The following is a 21,162-nucleotide window of genomic DNA, read 5'->3' on the forward strand; positions in this document are numbered from 1 at the left end:
GACTTTTATTGATAATAGCGTTGATGAAAAAGAATAAAAGATTGATTACATTCTCATGAATCACATGAATATATTTTTAATCTGAATGGAGGATAGACGCGAATCTCGAACTGAATATGACCATCAAATAGTAACCTTCAATCCCTGATAACGCCCGTTATTTCTACCGTCTTTCATTCTTTCAATCAGTGGTAATCTCTCTGCTAATAATCGAAATGGATGTTTTTAGTTTTGTAAAATTCAGAGTTCTGAATTTGTGGGATGTTTGTGCGGTGGAGTCTTTGCGTGCATTTTTCTCTATTACAGTCTCTGTTATTGTGGGCATTCTTCTTCTCTCTCTGAACCGCTTGAAGCGTCAAACCTCGCTTAAAATTCCCCCAGGAACATTAGGCTTCCATCTGCTTGGGGAATCGATACAATTCCTGCGGGCGCTTAGATCAGGCAAGCCCTAACAGTTTTTTGATGAGAGAGTAAAGAAATTCGGTGATGTTTTCAAGACATCACTGATCGGGCATCCAACGGTAGTAGTGTGTAGCCCCGCTGGAAACTGCTTAGTTTTGTCCAACGAGGATAAGCTGGTGAAGGTGTCATGGCCCAAGTCCTTCATGAAACTGATGGGAGAGGAATCCATTTTGATTCAAAGGGGAGAGAAGCATCTCGCCTTCCGTGCCGCTCTAGCCCGATTTATGGGCCCTCGGGCATTGCAAATCTAGTAAAGATGGTTCTTTTGGTGAGGGAGTTTATTCACGGGTTTAGTTGTTTTCATGGGTTTAGTTTTATTTAGATTAATTTTTCATTAGTTTATTTATTAGGTTTTTTTGTTCTGGTAGTTTTGTATAACAGTTTACAACTGTTTTTACCTCCCTTTTATATCTGCTTGTTTATTTTATTTTGAATGTACAATTTTTTTATTGGAATACAAATTATATTCAGATTGCCATTCTTTCCATTCTTTTTTCTATTTGCTGCTAACAAAGATTCCAGGTTGTTATTTTCTGCTAGCCTAACAGTGGTATTAGAGCTTTGGAGTTTGGAGTATATTTTTATGTGAAGCATTTGAAGATTGCAGCTTTTTCTACAGAATCAAAATACGGAAACAAAAATTGGTTAAGGTGAAATCAATTTATTTATTTGTACAAGAATTTTATATCTTGTTATATTTGGTAAAGTTTGGCAAGAGATTTTGAGCAATCCTATAAATTTGCAAACTCTGCAAATTCTATATACATTTATTTTGAAAAGATACTTGGTTGGAATGGCATAAAAAAGTGGAAAATACATTAATTTTTTAATGATTTATGGTATAAAATATGTGATGGAGATACCCAACCTACAGAACCAACAGATGTTAAAGAAAAAGAAATTTTGAATTATAAAAATTCAAAAGCCTTGGCTTTGATAAGAGCTTCAGTTAATGGAGATGTATATCGTCATATACAGGGATGCAAATTTGCTTGGGAAGCCCTTGAAAATTTAAAAAAATTATTTGATTCTCATTCAGAATTAGAATTTATTCAGTTATAATTAAAATTGTTCAATCTTGAATTGAAAAATGGTGATGTTATGAGTTTGGCTTCTGAAATTAGAGCCATAAAACAAGATGTTTATGCTGCTGGTGGGAAAGTTGATATTTATCTCATTGCTTTTATTAAAGCACTCCTTCCAACACATTCTACTTATCTAGAGTCCCTTCAAGCAAGTAACCAATTGAAAACCATTACTTTTGATTTATTGGTTGAAAAGTTGGTTGAACGTGAAAAAACTTTTGGAAGGAAAATAGATAATACTAATGAAAATGTTTGTTTTGTTCACCAAGAAAAACCTCTAGATAAGAGCTCTTCAAGAGGAGGTTATAATGATAGAGGCAAAGGTAGAGGTCAATGGAGGAAAAATGATAATCAAAATGATAGGCAACATTTATATTGTAAAAGATGTGGTAAAAAAGAAAGTCATGAAGCACATGAATGCAAGTTGTCATGGGATAAGATAGAAAGTTTTAAAGAAAATACTTTTAAGCAAAAAGATAAAACAAAAGTTTATAATGATGATAAACATTCAGATGATAAAATTCCAGGAGCAGCCCAATTTGCTTGTGATAGTGATGGTGATCAATATGTGCTTTCTATTTTTGACTTTGCATCTAACTCCTCATGGTATGATTTTTGGATCTTAGATACTGGAGCCATACAACATATGACATTTCGGTGTGATTACTTTGAGGAATTTCATGAAAGTGCATGTGGTCCAATTTATTTAGCTGATAAATCAAGTTTCAAACCTATTGGAAAAGGAACTGTTCGATTTAAGTTGCCTAATCTTCTAGATTTTGTGCTTCATGATGTATTGTTTATTCCTCAATTGCAATGTAATTTGTTATCACTAGTATTGATTTGACAACAAGGCTACTCTATTCTGTTAAAAGATGTGCAAGTTGTTGTTAGAAAACAATCAAATAATCAAATTGTATTCACTGGATGTGAGGATGGGAGATTATTAAAACTAAATGGCACTTCTTTTTAAAAAAATTTGCATATCTTACTGAAGAAGGTAGTCTATCTCTTGTTCTTTTATGGCATGCAAGACTTGGCCATATTGGTTATGATAACATTTATATCTTGCAAAAGCATGGTGTTGATGGCTTACCTATTTTGCCTAAAATAATTGAAAAATGTGAAGCATGTATTCTTGCCAAGCAACATAGAAATTCTTTTCCTCGCTCCACTTGGAGAGCACAAAGAAAATTGCAGCTTATTCATTCTAATTTATGTGGGCCTTTACCAGTAAATTCTGTGGGAGGATCTAAGTATTTCATGTTGTTTATTGATGATTACAGTGGCATGACTTGGATTTATTTCTTGCAGCAAAAATCAGAAGCTTTTGAAATTTTTAAAAGGTTTCGTGTTATGATTGAAAAACAAGCTCAATCTCAAATTGGTACTCTTCGAACAGATAATGGTGGAGAATTTACTTCTCTAGTTTTTGAGGACTATCTATGTCAAAATGGGATCCAACATCATCTTACTATTTCAGGTACTCCTCAACAAAATGGTGTTGTTGAATGAATGAATAGAACTATCATGAATATGGTTTGTGCAATGTTATATTTTAAAGGAATCAAATTACATTTTTGCGCTAAAGCAGCAAGAACTACAGTTTATTTTTGTAATAGATCTCCATCATCTGCATTACACCAATCTATTCCATATGAAGTGTGGTTTGGATATCCTCCTTCTATTCAACATCTTCGCATTTTTGGTTCCACTTGCTATGCTTTAATTAACAAGGACAAAAGAAGTAAGTCATAGCATCACAGTATTAAGTGTATTTTCCTTGGTTATTCAGAATCTTCCAAAGCATATCGGTTGTATGATGAAGTCAACAAAACTTTCTTTATTACATGTGATGTTGTATTTGTTGAAACCTCCAGCATTGCTGAAAATGATGAATGTAAATTCAAATAGCTTGATACAATTACAAATTTGTCTCCTTTAATAGAACACTCTTGTGAGATTCCACATATAGAATCTATATCTCCAAGTGATCTAATTCACGTTGCTCCATCAATAAATGACCAAGAAGAAGCCCATCATGATGAGCTTGAACTCTCTGAACTATTAACCACTAATACAACATCTAGTAATGAAATGGTCACATCTTTTGTGCAACCAAAGTCTTCTCATAAGTGGGCAAAACAAGTCCAACAAACATTGAAAGATTTAAGACTTGATGAAATAGGTAAAACAAGTACAAGAAGCTCTTACAAAGCAAGGCTCCAAGCTCAAACCAATAGTGCAGATAACTTGGAGGCCATTGGTGAACTCAATCTCATAATTGACTCTGAACCATCATCCTATAATGAAGCCAAAAATATTACAGTATGGAAGAAAGCTATGCAAGATGAGTATGATGCTCTTTTGAAAAATGGCACATGGCAGTGGGTTGATTCTCCACTTGGTTGTAAACCTATTGGCTGCAAGTGGATTTTTAGGAATAAATATAAAGCAGATGGTACACTTGACAAACACAAAGCCCGACTTGTTGCCAAAGGTTATGCTCAAAAGGAGGGGATAGATTATGATGAAACCTTTGCACCTATAGCAAAATGGATCACCATTCGTGCTTTGTTGGCCCTTGCAGCTCAATATGGGTGGAAAATTCACCAAATGGATGTTAAAACAACATTCTTAAATGGTGATCTCAAAGAATCAGTTTATATGACTCAACCAGATGGGTATGTAGTCAATAGAAAAGAACATCAGGTATGCAAGCTTGTCAAATCATTATATAGTTTGAAACAAGCTCCTCGAGCCTAGTATGAAAAACTTACTGAGTATCTCTTAAAGTTGAATTTTCAACATTTTGAATTTGATGATGCCACACTTTTTGTTAAAAAACTTGATAAGATTATTGTCTATCTTATTGTTTATGTGGATGATTTATTTATCACTGGTCCTGATGAGAATAATATTCAAAATGTGAAAGAACAACTGAAGCAAGGTTTTGATATGACTGATTTGGGCCATCTTCATTACTATTTGGGTATTGAGGTAATTCAAACACCTCATTTTATTTTTATCACCCAACAAAAATATATTGGTAAACTTTTGCATAAGTTTGGCATGGCTGATTGTAAACCCCTTAGTACTCCTATGGTGCAAAATCTTAAGCTCTCTTCAGATGACCCTTCAGTATTGGTTGATGCAACTATCTATAGGAAACTTGTTGGTAGTTTGATTTATGCTAAAACTACCCATCTGGATATTTCTTTTGTTATTGGAGTTCTTTCAAGGTTTATGCAACAACCTAGAGAAACTCATTGGTTAGTTGCCAAGCGCATTCTTTGCTATTTGCAAGGTACTCAGCACTATGGGCTCAAATACTCCAAGACAAATAAATTTTCTTTGGTTGGCTATTCCGATTCCGATTATGCAGGTGACTCTACAGATGGAAAATCTACATCCGGGTATTTAATGTATCTTGGATCTGCTCTCATCTCTTGGAGATCTAAAAAGCAATCTGTTCCAGCTACCTCTTCTTTCGAAGCTGAATATATGGCCGCCTTTGAAGCAACTCGGGAAATCTTATGGTTTCGAGGAATTCTTGAAGACTTGCAGACACCACAGATTTCATCAACTCCACTCTTCAATGACAATCAATCTGCTATCAAAATTGCTAAAAATCCAGTATTTCATGATCGCACCAAGCACATCAATACAAAGTTTTATTTGATTCGGTATTATGTGAAAGATGACACCATATACCTTAAATATTGCCCCACTACAGATCAACCGGCAGATATTCTTACCAAGGCTTTGGGCAGAGAAAAGTTTGAGAAGTTCAGAGTAATGCTCGGCTTAACCCCTTCAATTTAAGGGGGGGATGTTAATATCTCTTCACGGGTTTAGTTTTATTTAGATTAATTTTTCATTAGTTTATTTATTAGGTTTTTTTATTCCGGCAGTTTTGTATAATAGTTTACAACTGTTTTTGCCTCCTCTTTATATCTGCTTGTTTATTTTATTTTGAATGTACAGTTTTTTTATTAGAATACAAATTATATTCAGATTGCCATTCTTTCCATTCTTTTTTCTATCTGCTGCTAACAAAGATTCCAGATTGTTATTTTCTGCTAGCCTAACAGATTCTCAAAGAATGCGACTCCATCAGCTCATGGAAACTGCACTTGCTGGATCTTTGGCTCTTCCGCTCGATTTTCTGGGAACTCGTTTTCGCAGAGCGCTTGAGGCATGCTCCATCATCAATCAAATTATCTCTTCTTTAATAGAAAAGAGAAGAATCGAATTAAGCTCAGGTAAAGCGTCTAGGAATTATGATTTACTCTCTGTGTTGATCACCTTCAAAGATGAAAGAGGTAATCCACTCACCGACAAGGAGATTCTCGACAATTTTACTATTTTGTTTCATGGATCATTCGAGACCACAGTTTCAGAAATTACTGTGCTTTTTAAACTCCTGTCTTCCAATCCTGATTGCTATGAACAAATCGTTCAAGGTATGTGAAACACAAGCATCTGCTCTTTTCTCTCTTTCTTTTTTATTTTTTTAAGGTTAATATTTATCATTAATGTCTGACAAGTGTATATATCAGAGCAAATGAGAATTATGTTGAATATAAAAGATGGAGAAGAAATCAGTTGGAACGATCTCAAAGATATGAAATACACATGGCAAGCTGTTCAGGAAACATTGCGCATGAATCCACCAATTTTTGGAACATTTCGCGAGGCCATCGTTGATATTGATTGCAAGGGCTATACAATTCCAAAAGGATGGGAAGTGAGCCGTAGATTGATTTCAAAGGGTGTTTTATAAGTTCATTTCAATCGAATTTTTTTTTCTTCTTTAAATCACAAACTTAAATCTAGCATAATGACGTTTTCAATGTTTGTCTATTATGAACAGATCTTATGGACAGTTTATAGCACGCATATGAATGAAGATTATTTTACTGAGCTACGAAAGTTTTGGCCATCACGATTCCAAGAGGAAGGCATGCATTTGGCTCCTTATACTTTCTTACCATTCGCTGCAGGGCGACGAGTTTGTCCAGGATGGGAATTTGCAAAGATGGAAATACTACTGTTTGTGCATCATTTTGTGAAAACTTTCAAATTCTATAGTGCCATTGACCCATATGAAAAAATAATGACAAATCCAATTATTGCTCTCCCTGCCAATGGTTTTCCCATAAAACTTTTCCCCAGAACCTAAGTTAGTTGGAGGTCTACCTCAAAACTATGAAAATAGATGTGGTAATAGAACTATAGAAATAGTTATATTATTTAGATGTTAAATATTGGATTTTGTCCTTGAGGAGTTATAGTAATTATTTGTCAATACATTTCCTATGCAAGGTTATGAAATGAAGATGACAAATCAGATTTAGTTTTCCTTCTTATTCTAATACAACATCCATGATCTATATAGTTATATAGAATCACTGTTACTGTTTTTAATGTTTGTAACTTTCTATTCCAGTTATATGGAATTATTATTATATTTTGAATCTTTGTAATTTTTTGTTGTGGTTATTTTTTAAACAAAATTATCATGGTGGAATTCGTATCTGTAAGTTATTTTTCATTTTATTTTGTATTTATTTGAAGAAAAAATCTTAATATATGTATATAATAGCAAATGATGTAGTTTTATGTAAGTCAAGCTCTTTTAACAACATATCTCATCCAAGCAACAATTCTAGAAGAGTAATCAATAACAACACATTTGAACTCACCACTTTTTAAAATTATGATGAATATGTGTATATCAAATAGTTGTACAACATGATATCAAAGTCACTCTTCTATTAAAATATCAAATAGTTGTCTACTAGATTGCACATAGAGAAAACATAAGACAAAAGACATTAAGCATTGAAGTTAAAGTATTTTTCACATGACCCTGATTTGAAGTCAGAATTATATTTTTAATTGGTGAAGGCAACACAAGAGTAAAGAGAAAATAGAATATTAAAATTTTGATTTCTACATGTGATTGTCATAAGATTTTTGGTATTATGGTATATTAATTTTAGACTCTCATTCATTCGGCACTTATTCTTTAATCATATAACTTAGTCTTTTATTCATCTTTTTTTATGTCTATTTATAGTAAGTTTTTATTCTTAGTAATTAGGATAACACTTTTTGATTTCTTTTGTTTAGACCATCAAACATAAGGATTTCATTGAAATTGATGTTTCTATGGATAGCAACCTTAAAAATTGTTGAGTAAAAATCTAATTAATTTCTCTCAAATTAATCCATTAGATACTATCCATCCCCTCTTGAAACATGATAATAAGAAAAAATTGTAATTACTTTTGATAAAGATAAACAAGTTTTATAGGGACCTGAAACTCAAAGTATTACAGACCAAGGCCAGCAACCAACCAGACCGAAAAACTAAGTAGAATAGGGGACAAACCCCCCATAGATCGACAACAAAAAAACAAACAAAAAAAGTTGAACCAAAAAACAGGACCACACACTCAGCTAAGAGAGTGCATCAATTCAGTATTTTTCTGAATAATACTCCTATTAATTTCCTCCAAGTCCTCCATGAAGAATCTAGAGGTTCCCTAGTCCTGGCTTTGGCTCCTAGTTCTAGTACACGGACCCAATCTTCCCACCAGCAGCACTCTGTCCACCCTTTGAAGCAATCTTTTTCTGCTTTTCTCCCATGGGAGGGGTCACTAGCGATGGTCTTGGTTCTATAATCAGTCACCATGGAATTAATCTTTTCCAAACCATCAATGCTATTGTTCATTGTCTGCCTATTGATTTTCACTAGATTTTTTAGGTTTTCCTTGATCTCACTCACATCCTCTTCCAGCTTCTCAATTCTGAGCTCTTGGTTAACCTTCATAGTTTCCACATCCTGAGAAATTTTCTAGATCATACTCATGACCTTCTTATATTTATTGGGCCCAGGGGATTCCGCGAAAGTGTCAACAATTCCTTTAATCCCATCTTTTAGGGATCAAATTTCCTTCTCCACCCACTTCCAACAGTTCTCCTGACTTCTAGTAACCTCCAATAGAAGATTTCCCATCACCGTCTCCTCCTTTATCTTACCTTTATTTTCCTTAATCTCAAGCCCATGTTTCTCATCATCCACCTTGATAGGGATGTCCAACCTAATCTCATGGTCCAATACTTTGGACCCACTAGATTTGGTAAGTTTTGATTTCTTTTTGGTGGGTGGCTCAAGGTCTTGCATTTTCCTGCTGTTAGATTTGACCTTACTAGCTACCCACCTTGGAGGATTGATTTTCTTTCTACTGTTAGTTCCCGAGGTCACCATGAACTACCATTCTTTCTTTGGTCTATACTCAGGGTCCTCCATATCCTTGATATCTCGCCAATCCATGGCCATACCACTGTCATCCTCATCCATCTTTGTATCAGAAACCAACTGCACATCAGGGTTAGAAGAAGAAATATGGGTTTTATCCTTGAGGGAGGGTTTCACTTCATGAGCCTGGGCGTATTCCATAATAAACAAGATAAGACCTTCATGAATCACATGGTTATCCTGGTTTTCAATATGTTTAACTAAACTATTCTCCAAGGATAAAACTAGATAAAAGGGAATGGAAATCAATTTACCATGCCTAAAATGGTTTAAGATAGTAAAATGATGAGAGAAAATACTAGCATATCTACCATCCAGGGTGATGTGCCTCATGATGAATTTTGCCATATTAGCCCAGAGGGAAATCAGCTCTTTCCTGTTATATCCATTGTCTGCCATTTTTGTAACCCTTAGTCTTTCCTTCTCCTTATCATAAAAGGCAGCAATAGCCTCCTCACTCGACTTCCTATCTCTATAGAATTTTATGCCTTTCATATCCAGACCAGTAATAGTTGCAACCAAATTTTCATCAACTTGAAACTCTGCACCAAAGGTAGTCATCACACCCTTATTCCAACCATTAACAAATCTTTCTATAACAATGGCCGAATGACCATGCAATCTCTCCAAAAAAGGAACCATCCTACCATCAGAAATTTCCTTCCAAACCTCCTTGTTCTTCTAGCACTTATCATAGGTTGTGGGTTCAAACCTATTCTTCTCACCTCCCATTCTGAAGCTTGAGAAAATCAAAGATTCCAAAAAAACCAAGAGGAAATCAAACCATAAACAGGGAAAAATTAACAATCTAACACTTCTCAAAGTGGTAATAATTTGAAATACCACCCCAAGGGCTCCCATCCCATCATAATCTATCATCATAAATTTAATTGGAAAACCCAAAGATCTTGGCATCATTTCTTGCCAGGTCACACAGGGTTTTCAGGAAAGTTTCCTCTCCTCTCCACCATTTAACTGCCAAGTTAGCCAATTGATCTATCAGTTTGTTTCCTTCCCGAAAAATGTACAAAATCTTGAAATCCTCTAGGCCACCTATCATTTCAAGACAATCTTTGATTAAGTTTGAAATATTTTAGCTAGGCACCGTACATCCCTTAATGCATTTGACAATGTTAAGCGAATCAATCTCCAACCAGACCTGTTTGAACCCCTCCTTGCTCGCCATGTGTAGCCCTATGTAGGAAGCGGTGGCCTCCTTAAAATGGTTAGTCTGGGTGCCCAAAGGGAGCATCATCGTAGAGACCAGCAAACCCAAATGATTCCTCGTCACTCCCCCACAGCAACCCGGCCCAATATTTCCTTTGCCCACCCCCAAAAAATTGTAATTGTTACTATGTTAGTAGACATCAATAATTGAAATGTTTAGTTTATAAATATAATTCACAAGATTTAATGTATATTAAAAAAATCAAATTTGGAGGAGTTTATGAGTATCCTACTCATTCCAATATTGATAAAATTACTTTAATTGATGTAGTAATTCTTGTCTTCTAATCAAAACTACCATATCTTTTAGCTCCTTGAATCCTTCTATAAAGTAGCCTCTTTTTTCTTTACTATTCTCCTCTTATATTAATTCTCTTAATTTTCTAAATATTTGATGATGTAATTTCTTACATCGATATGCTCCTTCATCTTCTTCCTTTGACTCCAAAATCTATTTTCTTCTTTTAATATTTGTTCCCTTTTAGTGGTTGTTTCTAGTTATTTCTTATCATTTTTAATTTATTCTTCTTAGGGTCTTTCCTTCTATTGCTGCTAAATTATTTATTTCACATCATGTTACTAGCTAAACTTTCCCATCCTTATAATTGTCATTCTCTATGTCCTTAAATATCTTCTAACATTTTTCTCCCTTAAGGATTATGTTAAGCGTTTCATTCTCTTTTGTCCATTTATACCCATTGTTGGGCTTAAATGTGACTAATCATTAATTTAATCAATAATATTTTGAAATTATGTAAATTATTAATTAAGTTAATTAATTGAAATTCAAAAAGTGAAAATTGTAAGGAATTAAATAAATATAGTTATTTATAAAAAATTTTAATAACGTGCTTGATGAATTTGAATATATAAAATTAAGAGTTATTTATTTAAGGTGAAAAATTAACTCAAATAAAAGGTCTTGATTGATTGATTTACTCAATCAATATTAGAAGGGATATTAAATAGTTTAATTATAAATTAGAACTTATTTAGTTATCATTAGAATGACAATTTAACTATTTTAGGTATAAGAAAAATTAATCAATGCATAGTTTGAAGTGTGTATATTTTTCATTTCTTTGAGATGGAATTGCATTCTTATTATAGTAGCATTATTTGAACATATATGTGTGTTTGTGTGTGTCACACACACACACATAATCCTTGAAGAATGTATCATAGTTGGCTAGAAGAAATTGTGTATATGTGGTAACCAAAGATGGTGCCCCCTCAAATGCATGATAAGGAAAAAAGGGCATGTGGGAGGTCATGTAAAGAAGAAACTGAATGAAAATTTAAATAGACAAAAAAGTAAAGATAGCATAGAGGATGTAAATGGGTCATTTTGCACTCTTTGTCTTTACACACTGGATTAAAAAACCTAGAAAGGAACTATGAGAAGGTGGATCTTGTGTTACGAGATGTTCTTGGAATTTTTTAGTAGAGAATCTCTCACATTGATACATTACCATTTGAGTGAGTGTAAATAAAAGGATTCTTTCACTAACATAAAAAAATCAATCTCCTTTATTCCAATTAGCTTTGTTAGTGGTTTATAGCATGCATTTGATAGTTCTTTATAGAGTAGACATATTTTAAAAATGAGACTACGAAATAATAGTGACAAGAAACATAAGATGTCAAAATAAAAAAGGTGTACTATATGATATATTTACATATATATTTTTATTTTATTTCAAATATTTTAAATAATTTTCCTTAACTTATGCTAGATTTTTGCACCCCCCATCCCCCAACAATAGATAGCTAAAATTTAATTTTGGTGGCTCTTATAAAAATAATCTAGGTTAGGTAGGAGGGGGAGGAATTATAAGGGTTGAAAAAGGTATTTTGATTCTTGCCTACATGGTCAATCTATGTAACACCCCGCTAAGGAACCCTAGATAGCAACAAGAAGCTAACTAAATAAACATAGCAATATTTTTTATTTAACAATTCTTATTATATTAATATCTCATTAATAAATCAATAACACAAGCATAAGCTAATCATTCACCTAAACTAAGTCCTCTGTGAGCTCCCTAATGTCACTACCTATGCAATGCTCTATCTAAGAATATGAAAACCATGATTCACTAATGATAACATTATACAAAGTGAAAACATCCACATCTAATGCTAGGTTCATTTTAAAACACCAATGGAACATTCCTATGATAAGCGTTGTAGAATCCTAAATTATACTCCCTTACAATTTTGTCTTGATTTGGGCCCTCACCTTAGCATTCATCTCTTGAGGCTTGATTGGAGCCCTGATTCTACTCACACCATGCACCACACTCAATATTTTCAATATCTCCACTTTCTCCACCAAAATTCGAAGTCCCTGATTGGTCAATACTAGAGTTCCCATGCCCTAGTCCTTAGGGAATAGAGTGCCTATGCCTTGGTCCTCCTAATTAGGGCCTATTTTGGGGCCTCAAAATAATAACTTGAAATGGGCAAGAACCTAGATCACATGTCGTCTCATGTCAAAAAGTTAATTTTTTTTAACCAAGCATGCATAAAAAGAGGTCTACCCCTCTCTTTTTGATATACATTCATTCAATCCTAATGAGTTCGATCAAGAAATTAAGCATTCAAATTCAACAAAGGAAGCAATCAATCTTATTTCAAGCATTGGAGCAAAAGTAAAGTCAAGATTCAAGCATTGGAGATTACATTCATGTTCTATGTTTTATGAAGACTACATGAAACAGTAATTCCTTGTGAAGACAAACAAAACTTCATAAAAGGTATATCATTAGTGTTTCAGCTATTTTCAGCGTTTCTCTCAAATGGAAATCATTTCCATTACAGTACTTCATTTACATTTCAATTCTATTTCATTGCTACTTCTAAAACCCAAGTTTGACCTAAGGCAAACCCCTATTCCCAACCATTTTCCCTTCTTTATTGTGTGCATGAAAAAATATAGAGCTTCAATTCTTAGGAATGACATTATTCTCAGAGATGAATAGATTCCCTTTTGGACGGTGAAAATTTCAAAGTACCAAAGTGACGAGCATTTTGTTCCTGACAATTCAAGGTGACCTTCTAGGAACAAATCCATACATTCACATATTTCTCAGATCTAGGTTTGTGGCTCCATTTAACGATTGTAGCTCACTGTTTATGCACAATTATTTTAATTTATGCATAGATTTACCCTAATTTTAGTATCATTAGTCTAACCAATTCAATTTAAAGGGAAAGAAGAGTGACATATAAAATCTCTATAATATGATTAGAATCTTGGCCTATTAACTTAGATTTATCAAATTCCATGGTCCCTAAGAAAAATGTTATTAGTTTTACTACATCATTGGGTGAAACCCTAATATTTTTCACATTATATTTTGGTGAACTCAACATCATACACCCTTAATTCCAATTTATGTTCTCAAATATAATTGCTCATGTTTTTTTAAAATTAAATTTACATTTGCAAATTTAATTTTCAATTGAATTTCATAAGTTTAGAGGTTACATTCATAAAAACCCTAATTTTTAAATTCTAAAATTAAACTTGTGGGTTGTCTAGTTTGGATTAATTATTTTAGATCTGACTATTTATGCAATTTAAAACTCAAATTCGCACTAATAGATCTCATTTTCAATTGAATTACATAAATTTATTGGTTAAATTTATTAAAAAACCCTAATTTATAATTCTAATATTTATTTGTGGGTTGCATAATTTTTTAAATTTGATCTTTTCGATATGTTATTCCATAGCTGTATTTGTCTTTCAAATTCACAAATAAAATTGCCTAATTAAGTGGTTAATCAATCACTTTTACAAAATTTTGCATTGTTTAATCATAATTTTCAATTTCATATTCAAATTTTCTTCCTTTGTGCATGAGTTTTACTACTATTAGTCCTACCTACAATATTCCCATGAGAATAAGTTGTACAATTAAGGCTTCCCAAGGTTTAATTACTATGGATATGTAGCCTAATTTGGATAGCTTATTTCAAGAGAATGTTGGTGGTTCCTCTAATCCAACAAAAGATGTGATTTATCCAAATTGTTTTCATAATTCTATGGCATTGTATTGGTCCAGTGGTTGATTTTTGTATCATGTGATGTAATTTTGTAATTAGGTCTTAAGGGTTGAGATGACCTTGTAGTCAAGGTTGATGATTTGTATAAATAGGTGTCATATTCATTTAATTTTCTGATCGGTATTGTGTCTAGATTATCAGAGAGTGGTGTATGAGTGAATAAGAGAATTCATCTTCTGGTGAGAAGTATAGAGAAAAGAGTGTTGCGGGGAAGACAAATGTTCTTAAATGGAACTATCATCACACATTTAGAGATGATATTCTTTCAGTTCATCTAATCCGGATTATTGTCTAAATTATTGTAAGCTAGTGAGTCTTCCCTAAAGTTTGTAGCCTTTCTAGGGTTTCTTATTTGAGAAGTGAGATCTAGGTAATGTGCCTAAATGCATGTGCATTCCCCATTGTAATATTTTCACATAATACTACAGAGTATCATATTTTTGTGGGTAGGTTCCCACCATGGTTTTTCCATTAACCGGGTTTTCCATGTCAAAATCTTGGTGTTATGTGTGTTGTTGTTATTGTGCTTATATTTGTTCTTGTTGCAATTGATCAAATATGAAGCTATACTTAAAATTCTTTAGAGTTGGTGAAAACTAAATCAACCCCCCCCCCCCCTCACTCTTCCCTCATTGTTGTTGCTAATAATTGGTATCAAAGTTAGATCCTATGGAAGAAGATTGACCTATTGAGGAGATCTCAGATGGCAACCTATGTTTTCAAGAAAGAAAGTTTTAGATTTCATGCAAGAAATTACACTATATGGAAGGACCGGATGGAGTGTCATTTAAAGTGTCTTGGAGATGATTATTGGAAGATTACAAATAATACCTACAATGTTACTCAGAATGGTCTGGTTATTGCAAATGAGATCAAGAATGGTGAACATAACATAAGAGCTAAAGAAGAATTACTGAGTGCCTTGACTAATTCAAAGATGACTAGTGTGATGGGATTGTAGACTACACATGAGATCTGGGAAAATTTAGAGACCTTGTATGAAGGAGATAAACATGTAAAATTTTCTAAACTATAGAGTTTCAAAGGGAAGTATGAGATGTTGAAGATGGGAGGAGATGAGAACATACCATCCTTTTACCATCCTTTATGGCTAAAGTGAATAAACTTTCCATGAACATTAGATGTGCCGATGGAACTCTTGAAGAAGATGAGATTGTTGCTACAGTTCTAATATCCTTGCCTCCTACTTACAAATCTAAATTTGCTGCTATTGATGAGATCCAGACTGTGACCATTGTTATAAGAGACATGCTGGTTGGTAAACTTATTACTTTTGAGTTGAGTGAATTTAGAGAATCACATGGTAAATATGAGACTGCATTTAAAGCCTCTATATTCAAGAAGCAGAAGTATGATTCAAGAGAAATTTCATCTAGGGTTTCTAGATATGAAAGAGAAATTAGAGTGATGGAACAACATGAAAGAGAGTTGGAAGAGATTGAAGCACTTATTGCTCGTAGATTTCCTAAGAGAGACGGTAAGTATGATGGGAAGTTACCTTTGAAATTATTCTCTTGTAATAAGATAGGACATTTTTTTTGTGGGTGTCCTGAAAGAATGTCAAAGTATGATAAACATGATAGATTTGATAAGCATGATGGCTATCAGACACATGATAAGTATGATAAGCCCTATAAGCCTAAACAAAAGTACTAATATCAGAAGAAATGTTACTATGTTGCTGATGAAGGTGTGACAGATGAAAAATCTGAGAATGGGTATTCAGAAGATGATTTTGTATTTATTGCTATCAAGGAAGATAATCTGGTACTAGTGACTTCTACAAGATGCATTTTTGAGGAGAAAGCTTTGGCTACTAAGATTGAAAAGAAACATGAATAGGTGATTGGCAATGGTTGTTCACATCATATGACAGGTGATAAAAGTAAATTTATGAATATGGAGAAGTATGATGGCGGTATAGTCAGATTTGGAGATGATAAAGCTTATGTAATTCATGGTAGAGGTTATATTTCTCTTGATGGTAAGCATAATACTAGCGATGTGTTATATGTTGAAGTTTCGAAGCATAATCTTTTAAGTGTTGGATAGATCATTGATAAATGCTTGTGAGAAAATGGTAAATGCAATATTTTAAATGCCTCTAGTATAGAGATTGCATCAGGAACTAAGACTAAAGGTAATATCTTTCATTTGAATGGTGGTGAGAAATTTTTTTTGATTACTCAAATAGATGAAAGCTAGTTGTGGCATAGAAGGATGTGCCATGTTAATTTTTACTGCATGATTAAGATAAGTTCTACTCAAGATGTTAGAGATTTTCCTAAGATTGTGAAACCTTCCAATATAATATGTAAAGAATGTCAATTAGGAAAGAAAACAAGAATTTCATTTAAAAGTAAGAAGTATACAGCTAATGGATTATTAGACCTTGTGCATACTAATTTGTGTGGTCCTACAAGAGTGATAAGTGTGCAGGGTGATATATATTTTATGTTGTTGATTGATGACTATTCTAGAATGATGTGGGTTACTTTTCTAAGGGAGAAATTCCAGAACCACTGAAGAAATTCAAGATATTCAAAGCTAAGGTGGAGACAGAGACAAGACTAAAGCTAAAATATCTAAGATTTGACAGAGGAGGATAATTCACATCTGGTGAGTTTGATTCATTTTGTGAAAGGAATAGAATTAGAAGACAGTTATCTACTTCTATAACCCCTCAACAAAATGGAGTTGTTGAAAGGAAAAACAAAACTATTTTGGATGCTGCTAAGAATATGTTGATTGAAGGAAATGTTCTGAAGACCTTTTCAAGGGAATTTGTTAGCACTGTTTTATACACATTCAATTGGGTCCATATAAAAGGTGATTTCGGTAAGACTCCTTATGAGTTATGGTTTGATCATGTTCCTATAGTTAGATATTTCAGAATTTTTGGTAGCAAATGTTATATCAAAGAGGATGAGGATATAGGAAAGTTTGATGCAAGATATGATGAAGGAATCTTCTTGGGTTATTCTACTAAGAGCAAGGCCTACCGGTGTTACAATGAAAGGTTGAGAAAGATAGTGGAAAGTGCAAATGTGAAGGTTGATTAATTTCATGGAAAGCAGATCCGAGCATGCGGATATGAGATCGATGATTAGGATATTATTTCAAAGCAAGTGCATACTGAGAACCTAAAGCAGAATGATCTCGTAGAGACAGTTAATCCAGATATTGCTACTGTCGGTGAAGAAGTTCAAGAACCTAAGAATCAAACTAATCAAAAAACCCCGAGGTATTTGAGATTAAATCATTCAGAAAATCAAATTATTGGTGATAAAAATAAAGGTGTGATGACTAGGAGAAGGATTGTTGCTAAAGAGATATGTTTGATTTCCCATATTGAACCCAAAGATGTTGTTGAAGCTTTTAAAGATGAGAATTGGATAAAATATATGGAATAAGAGTTGAATCAGATTGAGAAAAACAATACATGGGAACTTGTTCCAAGACCAAAAGACAAGAATGTGATGGGTACAAAATGGGTATTCAGAAATAAATTGAATGAAACTGGTGAAGTGGTTAGAAACAAAGCAATATTGATATATAAAGGATACTCATAGAAGGAAGAAATTGATTATGAGGAGACTTTTTCTCTAGTAGCTAGAATTGAATTTGTTAGATTATTTCTTGCATATACTTATTATAAGAATTTCAAGGTATATTAGATGGATGTGAAGTCAACCTTTTTGAATGGTGATTTGGAAGAAGAAGTCTACAATGAGTAGTCGGATAGGTTTTCATTATCAGATGAAGGAGATATGCTATGCAAGTTGAAGAAATAATTGTATGGACTTAAAAAAGCCCCTAGAGCTTGGCATGCTAATATTGAACATGTATTTGATGAAGTTGGGATTTTGTAAAGGTACCGATAATAGTAATTTATACTTTAAGGTTGATAATGATAACATTTTGATTGTTGAAGTTTTTGTTGATGAGATTATTTTTGGAGGAGATTATGATTTGAGTATGAGGTTTGTTGATGACATGCAAAAAGAGTTTGAGATGTCTATGATAGGTGAGATGAAATTCTTCTTAGGATTGCAAATTACAAAGACTAATAAAGGAATTTACATTTATAAATCTAACTATGTGAAGGAATTGTTGAAGAAGTTTGGGTTAGATAACTCCAAACCTGTTGGGACTCCTATGGTGTCTAGATGCAAGTTGTCTAAGAATGATGAATCTCTGTAAGTTAATCAGACCTTGTATAGATCTATGGTTGGCGTGTAGTACCCCTACTTATTTGAACTCATTAGACTCACATTTTATTATTGGTTGTTTTCAGTGGATACATTACCATATATTATTCAGATTTTTATGACATTATGCTTTATCTGGAGATGAGATGTATAATTTATTTGCAACATTTCAGTATTTGTGATTTATGGCATTTTATGGATTATTGCTATGTACTGACATTTTACTTTATCTATGCAATGTGTAATTATATGTTGTGTGTTTGCGAGTGTATTGGATGCAAGGCGATGATTTTCCTTCACTCATTTCATTGAGATAGGGAATGTCACAATTCTCCTTCATCAGTGTGTATGTCATTCATGTTTTCTATATTGTATATATATGCATGTGTGGTTCGGTGATGCAAGATATTGCAGGTACAAGTACCGGGTAGGTATGGGGTATCGTCTCCACCTGGCTTCACAGGTCTGAGCGTGCCTTATATTTTCTGATGGAAGTGGAGGAGATAGTAGTTGACCCTATTTTACTCAGTTACACTCGTATGAGTGTCATCAGTTGATCGTCTTGTCAGTTAGTTCGGTCTTCATATTTTTTCATTTTATCTTTTATGGGTAATTGCTTGAGATTTGTTTAATTTGAGAGTTTTAGTGGATTTAATTAATTAATTAATTAAGTTTATGAAATTATCTCATTATTGTATTGTTTATGCATTGAGATTATAAATTTAGTTAATTAAAGAAATTATTAAATTAAGCTACATGGTATTAGAAATATATTTTAATTAGATTAATTGTATTTATTATTTTCTAAAGTTATAATTAAATAAATGAATAAAAGGATTAACTAGAATTAAAATATTGTTTTAATTCTTTATTTAGAAAATTAATTAATGTGCATGAGAAAAGAAAAGAAAGAATAATGGTTTTTAATTATTACATGTTAGCTTATCTTTTGTGATAAATTTAGAAAATAAAATAAAAATTACTATTATTCTAAATTTAGGTTTTTTGTGAAAAAACTATTGAACCTAGAATTTTAGTTTAAATAGGGGAATAGGTTTTTATTTTAGTTACACAGGAACAGGTCAATAATTTTAGGTGAAGGAATTTATTGGAAGTTTATTGAAAGGATTAGGGCTCTTCTACAGATTTCTTCCAGGAAAGCTATACCAGGTTGGATGAATTCTTAGTTGTGGGTTTTTAGTAAATATTTCTATTTTTTTTCTGATTGATGTGTGTGTGTAAAGTTATTGTCAAATACAAACCCTCTTCTTGTGAATTCGAGTTTTGTTTTAAAATCCATGCCTGATGTGTATTTCTAATTTATGGGAAGTATGTAATTTTGAGAAAATTAAGAGAAATTATTATAGAAAATTTGTCAAGATTTTAGGATGCATGGAAATTGCAAGATTTATGAGAAAGGGTATTTACCTGAGAAATTATCCTCTCTTGTTTGATTTGTTCTAATAGTTCTTTTTTTTTCAATAAAGGTATCTCTGTGAAAATTGTTGATCACTTTAGGAATAAATTTAATTTTGAATTAAATTTATGAGAGTATCTAATTTTTTTAAAAAAATGGAATAAAATTCTAAAAGAATTTTATTTAATTGGGTATTTAGTCTTTTTATGCTGCTGTAATGATTTTTAATAAAACTGTAATTTTATGTTTTAAAAGAAAAATTTAATAAAAAATTGTTTTTAAAAAAATTAATTATAAAAAAATGTGGGGAGGCAATGCCTCAACCCACACCGCACTACTTTTGGTAGTGGTTGTTGCCATAGGAATGTAGCGCTACCCAAAGGTAGCGGCTGCTACCTTAGGACAACAGCGCTACCCAAGGGTAGCGTTGGCTGCCTATGGTAGCACCGCTACCTCAGGGTAGCCAAATAGTGAATATTATTTTTTATTTTTATTTTTATTTTTTAAAATTTTCTTTTTAAAGAAATTTAATAAAATAAAATAATAATATATATGTTTTAATATATATATATATATATATATATATATATATATATATATATATATATATATATATATATATATTTGTCTTTACTTTATATTACTTTTAATTAAAATAGTTTCTTTATGTTTCGGGATTTTAAATAAGGTTTTGCTAAATTATAAATGTGAGAAATTTATAATTGAAGATTTTAGTTTATATATAATTAATTCAAATTTAGTAATTTCAGAAAAAAGTTTATAAATTAAGATCACATATTTATGTTTGTAAACACGTTAGGAGATTAATTCATATGTGAATTTATTTAACTTTAATAGACAAATGACCAAATTGATTTATTTAAATATAGTTGTATTTCTTATTTTCTGGGAAATCTTTATTTGCAAGTAATTCATGCTTTGGTTGTGTTGAGAAAAGATTGCTTGTATTAGGATCTTGTGTAAATGATGTTTTTCAGTCAAGCTTAAATTCCATGGGTATTCTAGTTGAATGGTCATTGTGTCCTATGTTATTATCTCTCCTAGACCAGTTGTTGTTGTATAACCTATTTGATATGAGCCATTGTGTGTTTTTGTCCAAATGGTCAATCTTGGGTTGGTGTTTGTGTATCCTTCACTTGTGCTTGTCAGGATTGTTTATGGTTGTCTATTTCGCCATAGAGTTCTCGTAGAGAGAAACATTTCCTGTTAGTGTCCTAGAAGAGAGAGTGGCTTTTGAGTGGGGGCCGTGCCCAAAGTGGATTACAAGATAACCCGTCAAAAGTTGGTTAAAAAGTGATAACATAATAATATATT

The 21,162-nt window shown here is 32.6% G+C and overlaps 1 protein-coding gene across 1 annotated transcript; it reads left to right on the forward strand.

Annotated features, from left to right (window-relative positions):
• The first annotated feature begins 215 nt into the window (after positions 1-215).
• LOC131059644 (taxane 10-beta-hydroxylase-like) lies at positions 216-6,732 on the forward strand. Its single transcript, XM_057992660.2, has 6 exons — positions 216-441; positions 4,933-5,183; positions 5,284-5,342; positions 5,616-6,013; positions 6,110-6,297; positions 6,424-6,732. Exons 1-6 carry the CDS (start codon positions 216-218, stop codon positions 6,730-6,732), a joined length of 1,431 nt encoding a protein of 476 aa, XP_057848643.2.
• Positions 6,733-21,162: the final 14,430 nt, after the last annotated feature.

This window comes from Cryptomeria japonica, chromosome 9 (assembly GCF_030272615.1).
Source record: "Cryptomeria japonica chromosome 9, Sugi_1.0, whole genome shotgun sequence".
Lineage (NCBI taxonomy): Eukaryota > Viridiplantae > Streptophyta > Pinopsida > Cupressales > Cupressaceae > Cryptomeria > Cryptomeria japonica.